This window comes from Panthera pardus, unplaced genomic scaffold, assembly GCF_024362965.1.
Source record: "Panthera pardus isolate Hobbes unplaced genomic scaffold, ASM2436296v1 HiC_scaffold_15, whole genome shotgun sequence".
NCBI lineage: Eukaryota > Metazoa > Chordata > Mammalia > Carnivora > Felidae > Panthera > Panthera pardus.
This window is the reverse complement of record NW_026526710.1, coordinates 12,479,325-12,495,588: the sequence shown is the minus strand read 5'-3', so window position 1 is coordinate 12,495,588 and position 16,264 is coordinate 12,479,325. Positions and strand designations below refer to the sequence as shown.

Sequence of the window (16,264 nt, the reverse complement as noted above, 5' to 3'; positions counted from 1 at the left end):
AAAGCGAGACAGAGCGTGAGGCGGGGAGGGGCAGAGAGAGAGGGAGACGCAGAATCCGAAGCAGGCTCCAGGCTCCGAGCTGTCAGCACAGAGCCCGACGCGGGGCTCGAACTCACGGACTGCGAGATCATGACCTGAGCCGAAGTCAGACGCTTAACCAACTGAGCCACCCAGGCGCCCCTCCATTTGGGGTACTGGAAGGCCACAGATCTTCGAAGTGGGAGCCAGAGGGAGCCCAGGAAGCTTCCCGCCCACCCTGGCAAATAAGGAAACTGAGGCCTGGAGAAGGGAAGAGTCCAACCAGGGCCAGCCAGTGGGTGCCAGAACTCGGCTCCCTGCTGCAGACCTGGACCCTCCATCAGGCCTCCGCTCGGGCTCTCCCTTAAACACACTCTGCTCCCACCCTGCACCCCGAGCCTCGGAAAACCTGAGTCACAGCTGGAATCGACCAGGACGGGGAATTTTCCTCCTCGCTTCCAGGGGCCCCTGAACCTCCCTGACCTCGTCCCCTTTGGAAGGGAGGCAGGCCCCCAGCCCGCTGTTCTGGGGGAGCGCTGCAGGCCAGCCCTGTGTGTCCGTCTGTCCGCCCCGGGGGGCCGGTCCTGGGGACCTATCCCCCCCACCCCCCCCCACCCCCGAGTCAAGGAGGAAATGCCCCATCTGGGGCTCCCCAGAGCTGGAGGGGCGCCTGGGGGAGTGCAAGCTGTGAGCGAGGGGGGACCGTGTGGGGCCAGCGCAGCCCCGCCCCTCCCCTGTCCCCACCCCAAAGCCGCCTAATGGAATCAAGCTGGCCCCGCGGCCGCGGGGCGGGAGGAAGGAGGCGGGGGCAGGGGGCGGGCGGCGCCGGGCCCGGAGCAGCGGCGGCAGCTGGCACTCCCCGACGCTCCACCTGGCGGGAGCACCCAGGCCTGCGTGCGCGGAGGGACGGGTGAGTCCCCGCGTCCCCTCGGTCCGGGAGCCTGGCGGTGGCCGGGGGTTCGGGGACGGGAGTGCCGGCGCGAGCACTTTGGGGCGCGTCTCTAAGTCCGCGTGCCTTCGGAGGGTGCGTTGGAGGCCGCGCGCCCGCGGGACCTGCGCGACGGGCTGGCGTGGCGGAACGCGGGTGCGCCGTCGCGGTGTCCCGCGGGCGCTGCCGGGCCGGCGGGGCTGCGTGTGTGCGGTTGTGGCCTCCCCGCGGGGGATGTGTTCTCCACCAGTGGGCGCGGGGGCGGGCGGCCCAGGGTCAGCGGCGGGCTCGTGCGGACCGGCCTGTCCCGTCTGTGGGGGAGCCAGCGCGTGCCCGGGGGCTGGGTATGCGCTCTCGGGGCCGGACGCGCGGCCCGGCGTGGGGCTGTCGTGCGCCCTGTGTGCATCCGCGCCGGGGAGGGGGGGCGGGGGGGGGGCGTGCAAACTTTCTGGGGTGTCTGGGCGTATGCGTGTCCCCGTTGCCGTGCGTGTGCGTTGTAGTGTGTGTGTGTCTGCGTTGTGCGTCCGTATCTTGTGTGTCCGCGCTGCTGCTGCTGCTCTGTGTGCCTGTGTCTTTTGAGCCTCAGGACTCCCCTTCCCTGTCCCGGCCTCCCTTCCAAGGGACCCAAGCCCCTGTCCTCGGCTGCCCCGGGGCCTGGGGCGGGGGCGCCTAGCGATTCAGCCAGACCCCTCCCCCAACAGCCGCTAATTGAAGCCAGGTTTTTGTGGGCTGCCCCTCCCCCTCTGGCCACGAGTCTCTGGGTGGGGGTGGGGCAGTGACTCGCCTCCCAGCCTCAGGTACCCAGGCCCTAGGGGGGGGATTTGCAGCACCCGCGTATGCCCCAGGCACATTTAAGGCCGCGAGCCCCAGTGAGATTGGCGCTGGAGGAGGCCCTGCTCCAAGCTGGGGGTCCTGCTGGGGGTCCTGCACCACCATGCGGCCCCCACTAATTAATTGATAACCTACTCCTCCTCTGGCACTGCCGTGGACAATAGACCCGAGAGGTGGCCCTTATCCCCATCATACAGATGGGGACACCGAGGCTCACAGAGGTGACATGCCCCACTCCGGGACACATAGCTGGGCAGTGAGCGGCCTCCTCTGGGGTGTTCGGACCCGCTTCCCTTCAGGGCTCTGCCTCAACTGGTTGTGTGATCCTGGGCAGGCCATTCCCAGCCTCGGGGGCGAATTTCCTCTTGGGTAAAATGACAGGGGTTGGCCTGATGCCAGCTCCCAATGGCCGGGAGCTGAGTTTCCGAGCCCCGGAAAGAAATGAGGACTCAGGAAGCTACGCTCACCTTCTCCCAGAAAGGAGGTGGGGACGGCAGGCGGGCAGAGTGATCACTTCAGAGCTGTCCAGGCCACGGTTCCCACTCTATAGAGGGGAAACTGAGGCCCAGAGAGGGCAGGGGCTCGTCGGATAGGGTCACACCTTGCCTTTGAGGCCCGACCGGCTTCCCACCCCGCCTGCACCTTTCCGGGGGAGCCAGGCTGTGGGGTGTGGGGGACCCGAGAGTCGGGGTCTCGGCCTTTAACGGCCAGTGATAGCCTGTGTGGCCTCTTTCCTTATCCTCTGTCCCTGACCCCAAGGTTCTGCGGGGGAGGGGAGCCCTTCCCTCTATCCAGCTGGGTGCTGTGTGTGTGTGTGTGTGTGTGTGTGTGTGTGCGTGTGCGCGCTGCGCGCGCGCGTGTGTGTGTGTGTGTGTGTGTGTGTGTGTGTGTGTGTGTGTCTGCACGCGCATGCGCCCTGGATTCCTGGGTGGCCAGAGCTGAGATTTCACTCAACAGGGTAAAAAAGTTGATCATTTCCTCGGCGGGGGAGGGGGGGGCAGTGAGCCAGTTTACACATCAGGTAAGGAAATCATTTTTAATCATTTGCCTGCTTGGAGGATGCCGCCGCTAGTCCTGGGCTCTGCTGGGGTCCAAACGTGGCTGCTCTGGAGCCCGCCCTTTCCCGGGTGCTCTGTGCCAGCTGCCTTCTCCACGTTATCTCACCTGGTCCTTAGGGCCTGTGGTCACCTCCCCGCCGCCTGCCCACTGTACAGACGGGGAAAGTGAGGCGCGGAGGGATCGGACCACAGCGCTCGACCAGGTGGAGCCAGGGTTCCAGCCGCTTCGCTGGCGGCAGGCCCTCCCAGGACAGCCCCCTGGGCACCCCCCGGGGGGTAGTAGTCGTGGTGAGAAGCTTCGGCCGCCACCACGAAAGGTCTCTCTCAGGCAGGGAGGTGACTGGTGGACAGAGACCCCAGAGGTCAAAGGTGTCCGTGGGGACCTTTGCTAACAAGTGCGCGGGGGCTGGGGGTGCTGGGTCCGTCCGTGTTGCAGCGGACAAGTAGTGTCTCCCAGGGTGCCGGCTCGTTTCTGGGCCGGCCCCGGGCACATACGAGTGTGTGGTGTGTGTGTGAGTGTGTGTGAGTGTGTGTAGTCTGAGTCACACAGAGGAAGGTTAACACCCCGGCTCTGACACTCCCCTCCGTGTGTCCCTGGGCAAGTCACTGTCGCCTGGGCCAGTCAGGCAGAGCCGGCAGGTGTTGGCCCCCAGGGCTGAACCCTAGAGTGGCTCTGGGGCGGGGCCCCCGGCAAAGGGGGCGGGGCTTCCCCCCCACCGCCCCCCAGTGGAAAGCCCAGGGTCATCAGCTCATTATTCAAAACGAACCCCTGAACAGATTTGCCTCTTTTTATGCCCCGGAATTATCTTTTTTGTTTTCTTTTGTTTTGTTTTTGGCCACCGGAGGCAGTTTGTCCAAATTTATGTCGGTACAATTAATTTCCACTAACGATGCTTAATGGGGAGGCTTCGGGTCGTTATGAAGAAGCCGCTCAAAGGCCTCACTCCCCTCACCCCCGCACTTAATCCGGTACCCCTCAAGCGATTTCCAGAGCAGGACTTGGGGACCGGGCACTCGAGGGGACACGCAGTCGAGGTGCTGGGAACCTGACCTCCTCCTCCAGGCCAGGACCTTGCTCCATGACCAGGGGCCTGCCCCTCGCCGTCTCTGGGCCCCTGTTCCCCATCTCAATCCCTTGAGACAGGGTGGCAGACAGGGCTTCCTAAGGCTTTTCTTCGAGCTTCTAGCCCCACCCAGTGCCAGGGGCCTGGGCCCTCTGTTGGGTCAGGAGGCGTTCTCGGGGCAGCCCATGAGGGGGCTGCAGAAAGGGGCTCCTGGGTTTGTCTGAGTGCCTAGCCCTCCTCGGGCTGGCTGGGAGAGTCCGTGTTTCAGGAGGTGGTCTCCTCTGTAAACCTAGGCCGTGCAGAATTTATTGGTCAGCCAGGCTATCTGGGCCGGATGGGGTCTGGGGGTTCATCCTGGGAGCAGTCTTGCCGCAGGGGAGGAGGGAGGTGCGGGGTTCATCTGGTTCCCGTTTACGGGTGGCCATAGGACTGGGGCTCCCGCAGTCTCCAGCTTTGTCTCTGGCACAAGGGGTCCCGCCGCCCCCTCCCGGGCCTCCACGCCCTGCTTTGTGCCTTGAGGTGAGGGCCAGCCGTGTTCTTGGCATCCAGACCCTCTGCTGAGCTCAGGGAGTCTGGAAGCTTCACGGGACCCCAGAGTCACTGGGGGCTGCTGGGGAGGGTTCCCCCAAAGAAGAAGGGCTCACTCCCTCAGTGACTCTGTTTCTTACTTACTCAGCCTTACCATCATTTCTCCCTCCGTGCCTGGATCCGAACCCCTGCCCTCTCCTGGCAATGACTTAACCCCTCTGAGCCTCAGTTTTTCACACCGGCAAAATGGGAGTAATAATAATAGTACTTCTCCCATCGGGTGGTTCTCGGGAGTCAATGAAGTTCTGTGTCAGAAACTTAAAATAGGACCTGGCACATGGCAGGCAGTGGAAGGGGAAGTTATTATTCATTCGGCCCGGTCGGTCAAGAGACATTTATGGAGCACTTACTGTGTACCAGACATGGTGTGAAACCCTGAGGGTGCCCAGATAAGTAAGATTCGGTCCCCGCCCTCCAGGACCTCAGAGTGGAGTGGGGTGACTCACCAGGGGTCCCTCTGGGATCTCAGAGTGAAGGAGGGGGCGGGCATGTCCCCCACATATGGGCGGACGGGGTCCATTGTGTGGCGGGCAGGGGAAGCGGCCTTCTGGAACACGTGCTGTTTCCTGCGGTCCCCGAGACCCCGGCGTTCCACCCTGACCTGTCTCCCGCCTCGCTTCCCCGCAGGTCCTGGACAACATGGTTTCCGCCGTGGTCCCCAGGCTGCTCGTGTCTCTGCTGCTTCTCCTCAGGGCCCTGCCCGCGGTGGCCTACTCCGTGCCCCTGCAGACCGCCTTCCTGGAGGACACAGGGGGCAGCGGGGAGGCCGAGGGCTCATCGGCCTCCTCCCCGAGCCTCCCACCCCCCCGGACCCCGGCCCTCAGCCCCACGTCGCTGGGGCCCCGGCCCACGCCCCTGGCGGGCCCCAGGCCCCCCACCAACTTCCTGGACGGGATCGTGGACTTCTTCCGCCAGTACGTGATGCTCATTGCCGTGGTGGGCTCCCTGGTGTTCCTGCTGATGTTCATCGTCTGCGCCGCCCTCATCACCCGCCAGAAGCACAAGGCCTCGGCCTACTACCCGTCGTCTTTCCCCAAGAAGAAGTACGTGGACCAGAGTGACCGGGCCGGGGGCCCCCGCGCCTTCAGCGAGGTCCCCGACCGGGCTCCCGACGGCCGGTCCGAGGAAGCCCTGGATTCCTCCCAGCAGCTCCAGGCTGACATCCTTGCCGCCACCCAGAACCTCAAGTCCCCCGCCAGAGCTGCCCCGGGCGGTGGAGACGGAACCAGGATGGAGGGCAAGTCGGAGGAAGACGAGAGCGGCAGCCGGGAGGGGGGCCAGGAAGCCCAGGGACGTGGGGTCCCGGGGGAGAAAGCCGAGGTGCCAGATGAGCCATGCGCGGTGGGGGCGGAGGAGGCTCTGGAGGCCGGCCAAGGCCAAGGCGAGTCAGAAGCGGCTCCTTCATCAGCCCAGGAAGCCAGAGGACCCGCTGGTCCCCCCGAGGGCCCCTGTGCTTGCGGTATCTCCCCCAAGGTCTAACAGGCCTCTGGGGCTGCTGGCCTTGACTGTCGGACCCCTAGTGGTCACCTCCATGGATGTGGGAAGGCCCTTGACCCTTTCCGCTCCCTGACACCCTCTCCTCAGCGCCCCCCCTCCCGCCCCCGCCGCAAATCCCAGTGCGTCCCAACCCTGCAGTGGGCAGAGGTGCTGGTCTCCGGCCTACCCCGGGAAGCTCCCCCCGTTCCAGGAACACTTGCCCCTGCAGCCCCAAAGGGCGGCACCCCAAACACAGCTCCTCCGGGGAGGCGGGGATGGGAAGGATCCCTGTTATATTCATGAAAACACGGCCGACGACATGGGCCATGTCCTTTGGGAAACGTAGATCATGGGTCCCCTGTGACGGCGTGGACCTTGCCGGGGGTAGGAAAGAAAAGTCAGAATACCTAGGAGTTTTGGACCAGGGTGAATGGGACAAGGCCCCTGGGGCGGGCGCAGTTAGAGCTACCGTAGACGTGGGCCTGATGAATCGGGAAGCTTCCGGGGGCCCATGCGCACATCGCGACAGGTCCCTAAATGAGCATTTCCAAAGCTGCGGTGCTCTGTGGAAAAAGGATTTTGGGGTCCGATGAGTTGAGGAAACACTGCCTCTCTGTTCCCCGCACGCCCCCCTTAGGGCACCCCAGGGCTCTGCAAATACTCCAGTAAAGGCCCCGGTTGGAACCCGGTTGGTCTGTCTCAAACTGCTTTTGACCACAGGGTTTTTTTGACCCAGGGTTTTTTTTTATCGTCGTCGTTGTTATTTTACACTCTGGAAATCAGTGCCCCAGATGTTCCTGAAGGTGCCCCCCAGTTTGTGGTTGAGGGGTACGGGGCCTGGGGGTGCTCGGGTCCCCTCAATTCTGCCAAGCATCTCTGCCCGGGGACGAATTGCTCATCCTGTCACTGCCACCCGCATGGGATGAATGCGTCAAAGCTTTCTTGTCAGGCCCCCGAAGCTGGGGGGCTGTGTGTGAGGGGGCCCCACTCTGGGGGAGACTGAGAAGGTGGGGGCGGTTTCCAACACCCAGCCTGGAGCGGGGGGGGGGGGGGCCCTGGCCCCCCTCCACGTCGTTCACGTGCATTGTCTGGCAGCCTGTGCCCACAGCATTCTTTAGCTTTCGACAAGGGAGACTGAGCTCCGTCCTGATCTGGGGAGGCTCTGGGGGGTGCTCTTCCTCAGCCCTTCATCTGGGGCCCCCCCCAACCTCTGCACAATTTTTTAGGTGCTGAGATATAGCAAACCAGCACAATAAACCTTTATTCTGGCCCGAGTGTCGCTGGTTTTCTGTAGGGCGGGTTGGGGGTGGGGGTGGGGGGATGAGTCTGCTGGTGGGGGTGGGGGGTGGAGCCTTTCTTCTGGGCTGTTCCATGGGGGTGAGGCAGCTTTCTGGGGGAGATACGGCGGGCAGGCTGAATGAGCAGATTCGGGAAGGGAGTGGAGAGCAGGATCCCCATGGGAAGGGGGTGGGAGTTCTTGCCCCCAAGACTGGGCACCAGCCTTGGACTCGCGGCCACGCAGACCCAGCCGGCTTCTGTGAGCAGGTCTGCTAGTTACTGTGGCTGTTGGAGAGCCACTCCCCTCCTTTCCCTGGAAGTATGAGCAGCAGAGACACTACCAGCCGACGACGTTTCAGTCTCCCATCCTCTGGCAGAGTGGCCGAGGACTAGAGTCGGTCTCATGGCCAGCGCCATGGTCACCGCACCCTTGGCCTGGGGTGGGAGGCAGCCCTAGCCTTTGTCTCCTCACCGCCAGGCTCTTCCTTGCCTTTGATGGCATGTTCCTGCTGCCACTGCGCCACCCCCCCCCCCCTCCCTGGAGCAGCCAGCTGGAATCCAGATGTGGCTGGGCTGGGAGCACGTGCTGGATCCCCGGGGTGATGGGGGCAGGGAGGCCATCCCCACCCCCCACCAGCCCCTCTCCTCCGCTGACCCCACATCCCTTCAGAGGGGCGCCGGGTTTGGGTTTCATAACACACAATGGCCTCTGTCTCGCGCAGTGGGGAAGGGCCCTCCCTCTCTCAGCCCAGACAGGCTCCCGCCCAAGAATGTAGGGAAAATCCAATATGGCTGTCTGCATGCTATGTGGCTCTGACCAAGTCACTCAACCTCTCTGTGTGTGACAGGCTCTCTCCTTGCTCCTGAGCTCCTGCGGGGTCCTAGGCGATTGGGTATGGCTGGGGTAGGTAAGACAGAAGTAGATGTTAGAGATCCCTGGGGAGCAGGCAGGGATGAGTTTTCCAACCAGCGGCTCCGTGGTCAACGGCTCCCCCATGAATTGTCAACTGGAGCTGCCACAGGACACGTAATGGGTGGCCTCAGTTATGGCCTGTGTCTCCCGGGAATGATGGGGGTGAGGATTAAGGAGGTAGTTTGAGTCCCAGTGCAGAAGTCAACCTCCCTCTTACCTCTGAGCTTTTACAGCTACTATTCCCTCTGCCTATGACACCCTTCCCCCCCCCACTTGTCTTGCTAACCCCGCCTCCTTCTTTAGCTTCCAGCTTAGATGTCACCTGCCTTTCCTGACAGCACCCTCCCCCCGCCCAGCCTTTCTTTCACAGTCCCCTGGGCTCAATGCTAACAATAATTGCTTATAGTTAATGAGCACCTGTACCTACCAGGCAGTGCTCTAAGCACTGAACATCATTTGCTTATTGGGACTCTCAAGCCTATGAGATAGACACTGCTGTTCTTCCCATTTCACAGATGAGGAAACTGAGGTCCACAGAGGTGATGTCAGGTGCCCGGGTCACACAGCCGGGATTCCAGCCTCGTAGTCTGATTCTAGAGTGAATCGGTAAATGGGCTCTACAGCTTTTTTGGTGAATGAATGAATGAATGAATGAGGCCCTGGGGGAGGAGAGAGCAAGGCCCCACTTCTGCTTAGAGCCCCTCCGGTGTGCTCCCACATCTTTGCTGGCGTTACCAGCAGGGCCTCTCTTGTGGGCACACATCTGGCCAGGCACCAGCAGAGGGCGGGCTGTGGAGCAGACAGCGGTTGGGGGCATGTGTGGGTTGGGTCCAGGAGAGGGGGAAAATGGGGCTTGAGGGTGGGGGTGGGCCGTTCCCCTGTTCCCAGGGATCCAGGAATCTGCCAGGGCCCGAACAGGCCCCCACTGTCCCGGGGCTTATAAAACCGCACAGCTGCCCCCAGGCTGGGAGTCTGTCTGGGCGCTGGGCTTGCTGCTGCTGCTGTATAGAGAGAGGGGGAGGGACAGCAAAACCACCCCAAGACACGGCCCCCAGCTCAGTGTGGGAATGGGGGCTGCTGGTGCAGTGTGGTGGGGGTGGGGGCGGGGCTGCTGGAGAGCCCTCGTCCCCAGGCCCTGCGTGTCTCCCACCAGCCCGAGGGTCTGGGTAACCCCTGGCTGGGGGTCATGTCAAGGCAAGAGCAGGAGGGGCAGAAGTCCCATCTTCCAGGGGCCCTGCCCTGGGTACATCACCTGTAATCTTCTTGGGGTGATTAAGGAGGTTTGGGCCCCTAGGATGAGATCTGCCTGTGTCCGTGCCACCTCCGTCCTTTCTCGGCTGTGTGGCCTCGGCCATCTGGGCTTTCGTTTCCATGTGTATGAAGAGGAGATGATCCTGCTCTACCCGGCAGGGGTCTCAACCTGCACATGGAGATTATCTGAGAGCCTTTTAAAATCATAGCCCCACTCAGGCCCCACTCAGATTTTTTTTAAGTTTTTTTTATATGTTGATTTATTTTTGAGAGAGAGAGAGAGAGCGAGCGCCTGAGCAGGGGAGAGGTAGAGGGGGGGTGGGGACAGATGATCCGAAGCAGGCTCCTCGCTGACAGCAGTGAGCCTGATGTGGGGCTCGAACTCACGAACAAGGAGATCGTGACCTGAGCCGAAGTCAGATGCTCCACTGACCGAGCCAGCCAGGCGTCCCCCGACCCAGACCAATGAAATCAGAGTGTCTGAGGGTGTGGCTGGGCAACTGTCTCTGCGTGCGGGTCCGTCCCCAGTGTCTCCCCAGCACTCCGGGCACACAGTAGGTGCTCTGTGTGTGCACACAGGTGCACGCGTGTAAGGCTGAAGGAAGGCACACGTGAGCATCCATCACACCATTTAACCCTCACCCACACTCCCCACAGAGAGACGAGCAACATCATCGCCTCCCTTTTACAGACGAGGAAGCGGAGGGTGAAGAGGCTTGTCCGATGTCACACGGACAGGCGTAGCTGGGATCTGAACCGTCCGTCTGACTCCTCAATCCAGGGTCCTCAGCCCCGAGCCTCCTACTTCATCTTAGAACTCGCTTGTGGGCCCAGAAGCTGAGCCCTTCTGATGCTGGGGTGGGGAATCCTGTTTCGTGTCCGTTGCATTTCATCGTGGGTCCCCAGTCCTTGTTTTAACGCCACCCTACCCCTGGGGTGTTGACGGTGACTGGCCAGTGCCGTGGGTCCTTCCTGTCTTGGTTCTCATTCCTAGAGGTTTGGAATCATTGAGTCTGCCCCCAAGGGGATCCATCAGCTTTCCGGGTTCCAAGGTGGCCAAGAAGCAACTGCCAGGGTCATCGGCTTTTCGTTTTTCCAACCGCAACCCTTTAATGAGCACCTACTGTGTGCCAGATACCGAGGACACACCATTGGCACAACAGACCTGAGGCTATATTCTAGGGGAGGAGGTGAAAATGCTTAACCGACTGAGCCACCCGGGCACCCCGGGGAGGAGATGAAAATGACTCAAAGAATCCCCTAGATGCGACCACAGTGATTAATAACAGGAATGGCCGCCATTCACAAATGGACTGTTACACGCGTCTCTGGCGCTTTACTGATACATATTCATTCTTGCCGGTTTGCAGAGGTATAGCTGACGCACGATAAAATGCACATTTTTAAAAACGTGCAATTTGATAATTTTGACATAGGTGTAGGTGTATCTCTTAAAGCCATCACCACAATCAGGGTAATGGACATATCCGTCACCTCTGAAAGTTTCTTCATACCCCTCTGTGGTCTCTGCTGACCGCTTCTCCCCACCTCAATCCCTAGACAACTATTGATCTGTTTATGTCACTATGATCCATTTTTGTTTTCTGGAATTTTCTATAAATGGAACCATATACTCTTCTTTATTTTGGATTTTATTATTTTTTGTAGAGAGAGAAGTTGTGCACGATCTGGGGGGAGGGGCAGAGGGAGAGAGAGAGAACCCACCCTCAGCGTGGAGCCCAACTTGGGACTCGATCCCATGACCCTGGGATCGTGACCTGAGCCGAAATCGACAGTTGGATGCTCAACGGACGGAGCCACCCAGGTGCCCCGATACTTCCCTGCTTTTTATTGCTGAGTAGTATTCCCTTGTATGGATGTACCATAATTTGTTTATCCGTTCACCTGCTGATGGACGTTTGGGTGGTTTTCCAGCTTTTGGCTATTACAAATAAAGCTGCTGGGAACTCCTGGTGTATTCTATTCCTTCTTTACAGCCTTCTGAATGAGATGGTTGTTATTTCTCCCCATTTTACAGATGAAAACAACAGACTCGGAGAGGTCAAGTTACTTGTCCAAGGTCACACAGCCAGTAGGTAGTTGGAGCACAGAATCTTACAGTGGGACAGTTTGAACTAAGTTACTGTAGGGAACTTCTGAAGTCCAGTCTCAGAAACCCTGAACCAGACCAGTACCCCCGTGTCGTGCGTGGGCACCTGTGGACCAGACAGGGGCTGGAACCCATCCAAAGCCGACCGGGGACCCGGGGCTCTGTTGTGTCCGTCTCTGCCCTGCCTCTTCTCCGGCTCTTCAGCTGGTGTCGGGGAAGAAGCAGGCCTATGTGGAGCAAGACAGGGATCTGCCATGTTTTCAGGAGGTTTTAATTTCAGGATTCCTCTGGCTGCTCAGAAAAAGCCTGGAGGATCTGGCAGTGGCTCCAGGGCCCGGGGGGTTCCTCTGCAGCTGCTTCCCGCCACCACCCCCCCCCCCCAGCCAAATGGGTCCAGGGTTTATAGCGGCAGCTGCAAAGTATAAAATAGTCCTGCTCGTAAATCTGCTCTCGCCGGGGTCCCTGATGCCAGAGGCATGGGCATCCCACCACCCGCTGGGGCCCTGCAGGGGCCACCTAGGGGTGCCCTGGGAGGATGGAGGGTCCAGGTCTATGGGTGGCCACCTGGGACCTTTGCCTTAGGCTTTGGGGAGCCAGACTCAGCCAGGGGGGCTGGAGGGGGAAAAAGAGAGGCTGGGCTTGTACCGGGGTGGAGGACTGGGGACTGCAAGGGGAGGGGGATGTAGTGGGATGCGGAAATAAGGAACCTGGAGACCCAGTCACGCCCCTTCTACTGGCATGGCCTTGGGCAGGTCAGCTTACCTCTTTGAGCTATGGGTTCTTCACTTGTAAAGCCCCTGGACCACAGCCTTTGCCCTGGCTCCCCCACCCGCCAGAATGCTGCAAGGTTAATAGACGTGAACGCACCTTACAGCGTGTGGGACAGTGGAGCCTGCTGGTTAGGGGTACAGGCTTCCCGTGAGCTGGGTTCCAATCTCAGCTCTGCCACCACCCGGCTGTGTGACCTCGGGCAAGTCACTAAACCTCTCTGAGCCTGAGTTTCCTCAGCTGTGAGATGGGAATAATGGTGGCCCTTGCCTCGGAGGGGCAGTGGGAGTTGGGGTCATTCACTTAGACCTGCTTAGAGCAGGCCCCCCACGGGTGCTCAGTGAATGTGAGCTTCTGCTAGCTGTCAACTGTGAAGTGCTGTGCCCAGAGAAAAGGGCGGAAACTTCTGTCTCTAAGCGTCCAGCTGTTCTGAGAGTCACCTCTTCTTTCCAGATCTAGGTTTAGAAGCTCCAGAGTCACAAGATCAGCGATTCTCAGACGCTTGAAACTTTGGCGTTATAACGTCTTTTCTTGGGGTGGGGGCAGGGCAGAGGGGCCTGGAAGTGTCCGGTGAGAGCAGAGCAGAGCCAGCAGCCAGGGAAGTCCCGTGAACTCCAAGGAGGGGGTGAAGGATGTGGCCAGAGAGAAGAGACAGGCTCGTGCCGCCCTTTGGGGAAGGACCCCGCAACCCCGTGTGCCCCTCTGCAGGGGTCTGGCGCCTGGCGGGGGCCAGGGGTCATGTGACAGCTGTTCCCTGTCTCCCTCCGAGGTGCGGTGACCCCAGTTAGGGCTTAGATATTGTCTGGGCGAGTGCGGCTGGAGACGCGGCTGACAACAGGGTTAGGGGAGCCCAGGAACTTGGGCCCATCTGGGGCAGGTGCCAAGGCCATCTCTGGGGGGTTGGAAAGGTTGGGGAGGGGTGGTATCCAGCTGGATTAGCTGCCGGGTGACCTAGAATATCACCCCTCCCCTCTCTGTTGTGTTCCCGTCTATAAAACAAGCCAAATACTTATCAGCACTGACTCCGGGCAGGACACTCCTTCAGGAGCAGTGGGGGAAGGACTTAAGGTGTCTGCATCCCACAAGACTTGGATCCAAACCCGAGTTCGAATTCCACTTCCAGGCTGTGTGACCTTAGGCAGTTTCCGCCCCCTTTTGGAGCCTCAGCGCCTCACCTGTGAAACCACAGATCCTGCCCTGTCACCAGGCTCAGATGAGAAAATGCTCCTAGAGCTCACGGCCTGGGGCCCGGGAGGGAGAAAGGGCTCCGTTTCCGATTATCTTTGTTGCTCCTGCTGCCAGGAAGCCCCAGAGAGGGAACGGCAGGCAGTTCTGATCTCTGAGATTCTGTGGCTTCCCTGCCCAGCTGCACTGCAGGTCAGAGCCCAGTACAGAGCTGGGTATCCAGTAGGTGCTCAATGCATGCTGAGCCCAATGAATCCCTTCAAGTTGCTCTCTGAAGGAGGAGCGGAGAGGAAGAGTGACGTTGGGAGGTGGGACACCTCTCCTGCACCTGCCCTGGGGAAGGTTGTGGGACGAGGCTCTCCGAGAGACCCCTTTGGCCCCCAGATCTCCTACTTGTATCCTTTGTCAGTGTTGAAATCCCCCTGTTGGGTCCACTTTCCGTCACTGCTTGAGTACCCGGTGCGTAGCAGGCACAGCGCTAAGCGCTTTCTATGCACTGGGTCCTCCCAAAGCTGAGGGAGGCACGGGTATTATCCACCGTTTCACAGAGGAAGGCACGGAAACTCAGAGAGGTGAAGTGACTTGCCCAAGGTCACACTTCTGCAATCCTGTTCCCGAATGAATGAATGAATGCATGAATGAGTGCGTGAATGCAGGGCAAGCAGGGTTGGAGGAGAGGCCCGCGTCCATTGTGCCCACACCCCTGCAGCTCAGCTGGGGCAGCAGGACGTGCCGCGGCGCTCGGGTCTGCAGGCAGAAAGGCGGCCAAGAGGCCCCGCCGCGCGTCAGGCCCTTCCGCCTCACACACGGCGCATGCGCGCACCTGCAGGGCGGGCGCTCTCGCTTGCTGGTGGAGCGGGTGCCCGAGCCTCTGGCAGCACGGCCCTGCGGACAGGGTGTCCCCACGTTCCCGAGTGCGCCGTCGGGGCTGGCCTGAGGTCACGTGGCGGGGGAAGGACCAGGTGGCCTTGGGACCCCAGCGCCTTGGATCTACCCAGGATGCGCACGTGCGGGGACGCCAAGGGTCCACCGCGTCTGGAGGCCGAGCCCACGGCCCCGCGGCTCTCCTGAGACGTGAACTTGCAGGCGGGGGCCCTGGATGGGCACTGGTCCCCGGTCTGGTGCTCCGGGGTTATGGTGGGGGGGGGAGGGGTGCAACTCTACACCCTCCCTGGCTGTGCTGCCTGGAGCAAGTCGCTTGCCCTCTCTGGGCCTCGACCACCTCTCTGGCAAAGGGAAGAAGACAGTGCTCTGAATTTCAGACGGCTGGTGGGCCCCCAAACCCTGCGCCCTTGTATGAGGCGTTATTGCCGGCCTCTGGGGGGAAGGGCGGCTGGATGCCATTTTCCCCTGAGTCGCTCGGTTCTTGGACAAGAAGGTCTTGGGAGAACCTGGCTTCTTCCCACCGGAGAGCTCAAACTACCTCTGGCCTCCCATCTTGAGAGACCCCTAGAGGAATCCTTCCAGCAACTTCTGTCGTCTCCAGCATCTGAAAACTCCTCGCTGTTAGGAAGTCCTTCCTTCCACCACACCTAAGTTGGACGGGCTGGGCCTGAGGGCCGCTTTCCCCACGACGGCAGAGCTCTGGCTGGAAGGACGGGGCCAGCCATCGGGGAGCCAGTTAGAAACACTTTTGAATTTTTCCCGTGACCTCTCGTAAGATAAGAACGGCTTGTCTTTGTGCAGATGAGATCTTCGCACGGTGTGGTTTTGAGTGGACCGGAGTGCAGATATACGGCCCTCTCCCAGGGTCAGATAGCAGCATCATGTCCTTGCCTTTCGCCCCAGAAGTTCTTACCCGGAGCCGGCCTACAGAAGTGCCTGCGTGTGGGCCCTGAGATGGGCCTGCCAGGATGCCCGTGCCCGTGTGGTTCATAAGTGAGAAAAGGGAGGCCGTCCCTGTGCCCACTGGTGTGGCAGAGTTCTAGCCGGCGCTCCTGTCAAGTGAGAGGATGTTCAGAGAGCACTTGCTTTGCGAGGCAAGGGCCTGGAGCCTTAATATCGTCAACGTTTCCCGATTTGCTTTCCACGTAAACGATCCCATTGGAAAAATCGCTACGGAGTCGCTTTGCTCAGCTTCATTTAGCCCATGAGGAAGCCGTCCCTGCTCCGCGAACTGTTGACGGAGGTGAGCTGACCCCTCCGACGTCACACGGCCGGTGAGTGGGGGAGAGGGCTCAGATCCTAGGTCTGGCCTGGGAGCTCAACCTCCTTGTGGTTTACCGACTACCTTACACGAAGGGAAAGAACGATGAGCCCCAGGAAGTGGCCTTGACCTGATGGACTTGTACAGGCGGCTCCCCTTTTTGAGGTGTGAGCCCAGACTCCCGCTCGCCTGGGCTTCGGGTGGCCCCAGAACGGAGCCAGTTTCAGGGTCCCTCTGGGCAGGTGTGCGGGGGCCACAGCAGGCGCCAGGTGAGCTCATGAAGGGAGGTCACAGGTGGCAGAGCTGGGCGGCCCTGTGTCCTCACATATTTCTGAGGGTGCCCTGCACGTGCATGTCTTTGCAGACGCACGCACGGGGCACTCCTGCCTGTAGGTCCTTCTGGTGGGATCACCAGGCGTAGCCTTTTCACAGGTGCTCCCAAACGACTTGTCCGAGGGGTGGCACCATTTCCACCCCCATCTTGGTCCGGGAGTGCCCCCCTTCCCCTCCGTCCTTGGCAACGCCGCCAAGGTTTTCCGTCTTTTTCCTAGGTGGGCTGTTGGATTATCGGTGAATCGGGGGCTTCGTACAGCGTCCTTCTCCCATGAGTCGCCTGCTTCGATCCTTAGTCTCTGCTTGTGTTTGCGTAT

General features: G+C 60.7%; 1 protein-coding gene across 2 annotated transcripts; it reads left to right on the top strand.

The window, feature by feature from the left end:
• Positions 1–798: 798 nt before the first annotated feature.
• TMEM119 (transmembrane protein 119) lies at positions 799–6,725 on the top strand. 2 transcript variants are annotated; one of them, XM_019467221.2, is made up of 2 exons: positions 799–928; positions 5,115–6,725. In XM_019467221.2, exon 2 carries the CDS (start codon positions 5,127–5,129, stop codon positions 5,964–5,966), a length of 840 nt encoding a protein of 279 aa, XP_019322766.2. In that variant the 5' UTR covers positions 799–928; positions 5,115–5,126; the 3' UTR covers positions 5,967–6,725. The 2 variants fall into 2 exon arrangements, with proteins under 2 accessions (XP_019322766.2, XP_019322767.2); XM_019467222.2 differs by lacking the exon at positions 799–928 and adding an exon at positions 2,716–2,798.
• Positions 6,726–16,264: the final 9,539 nt, after the last annotated feature.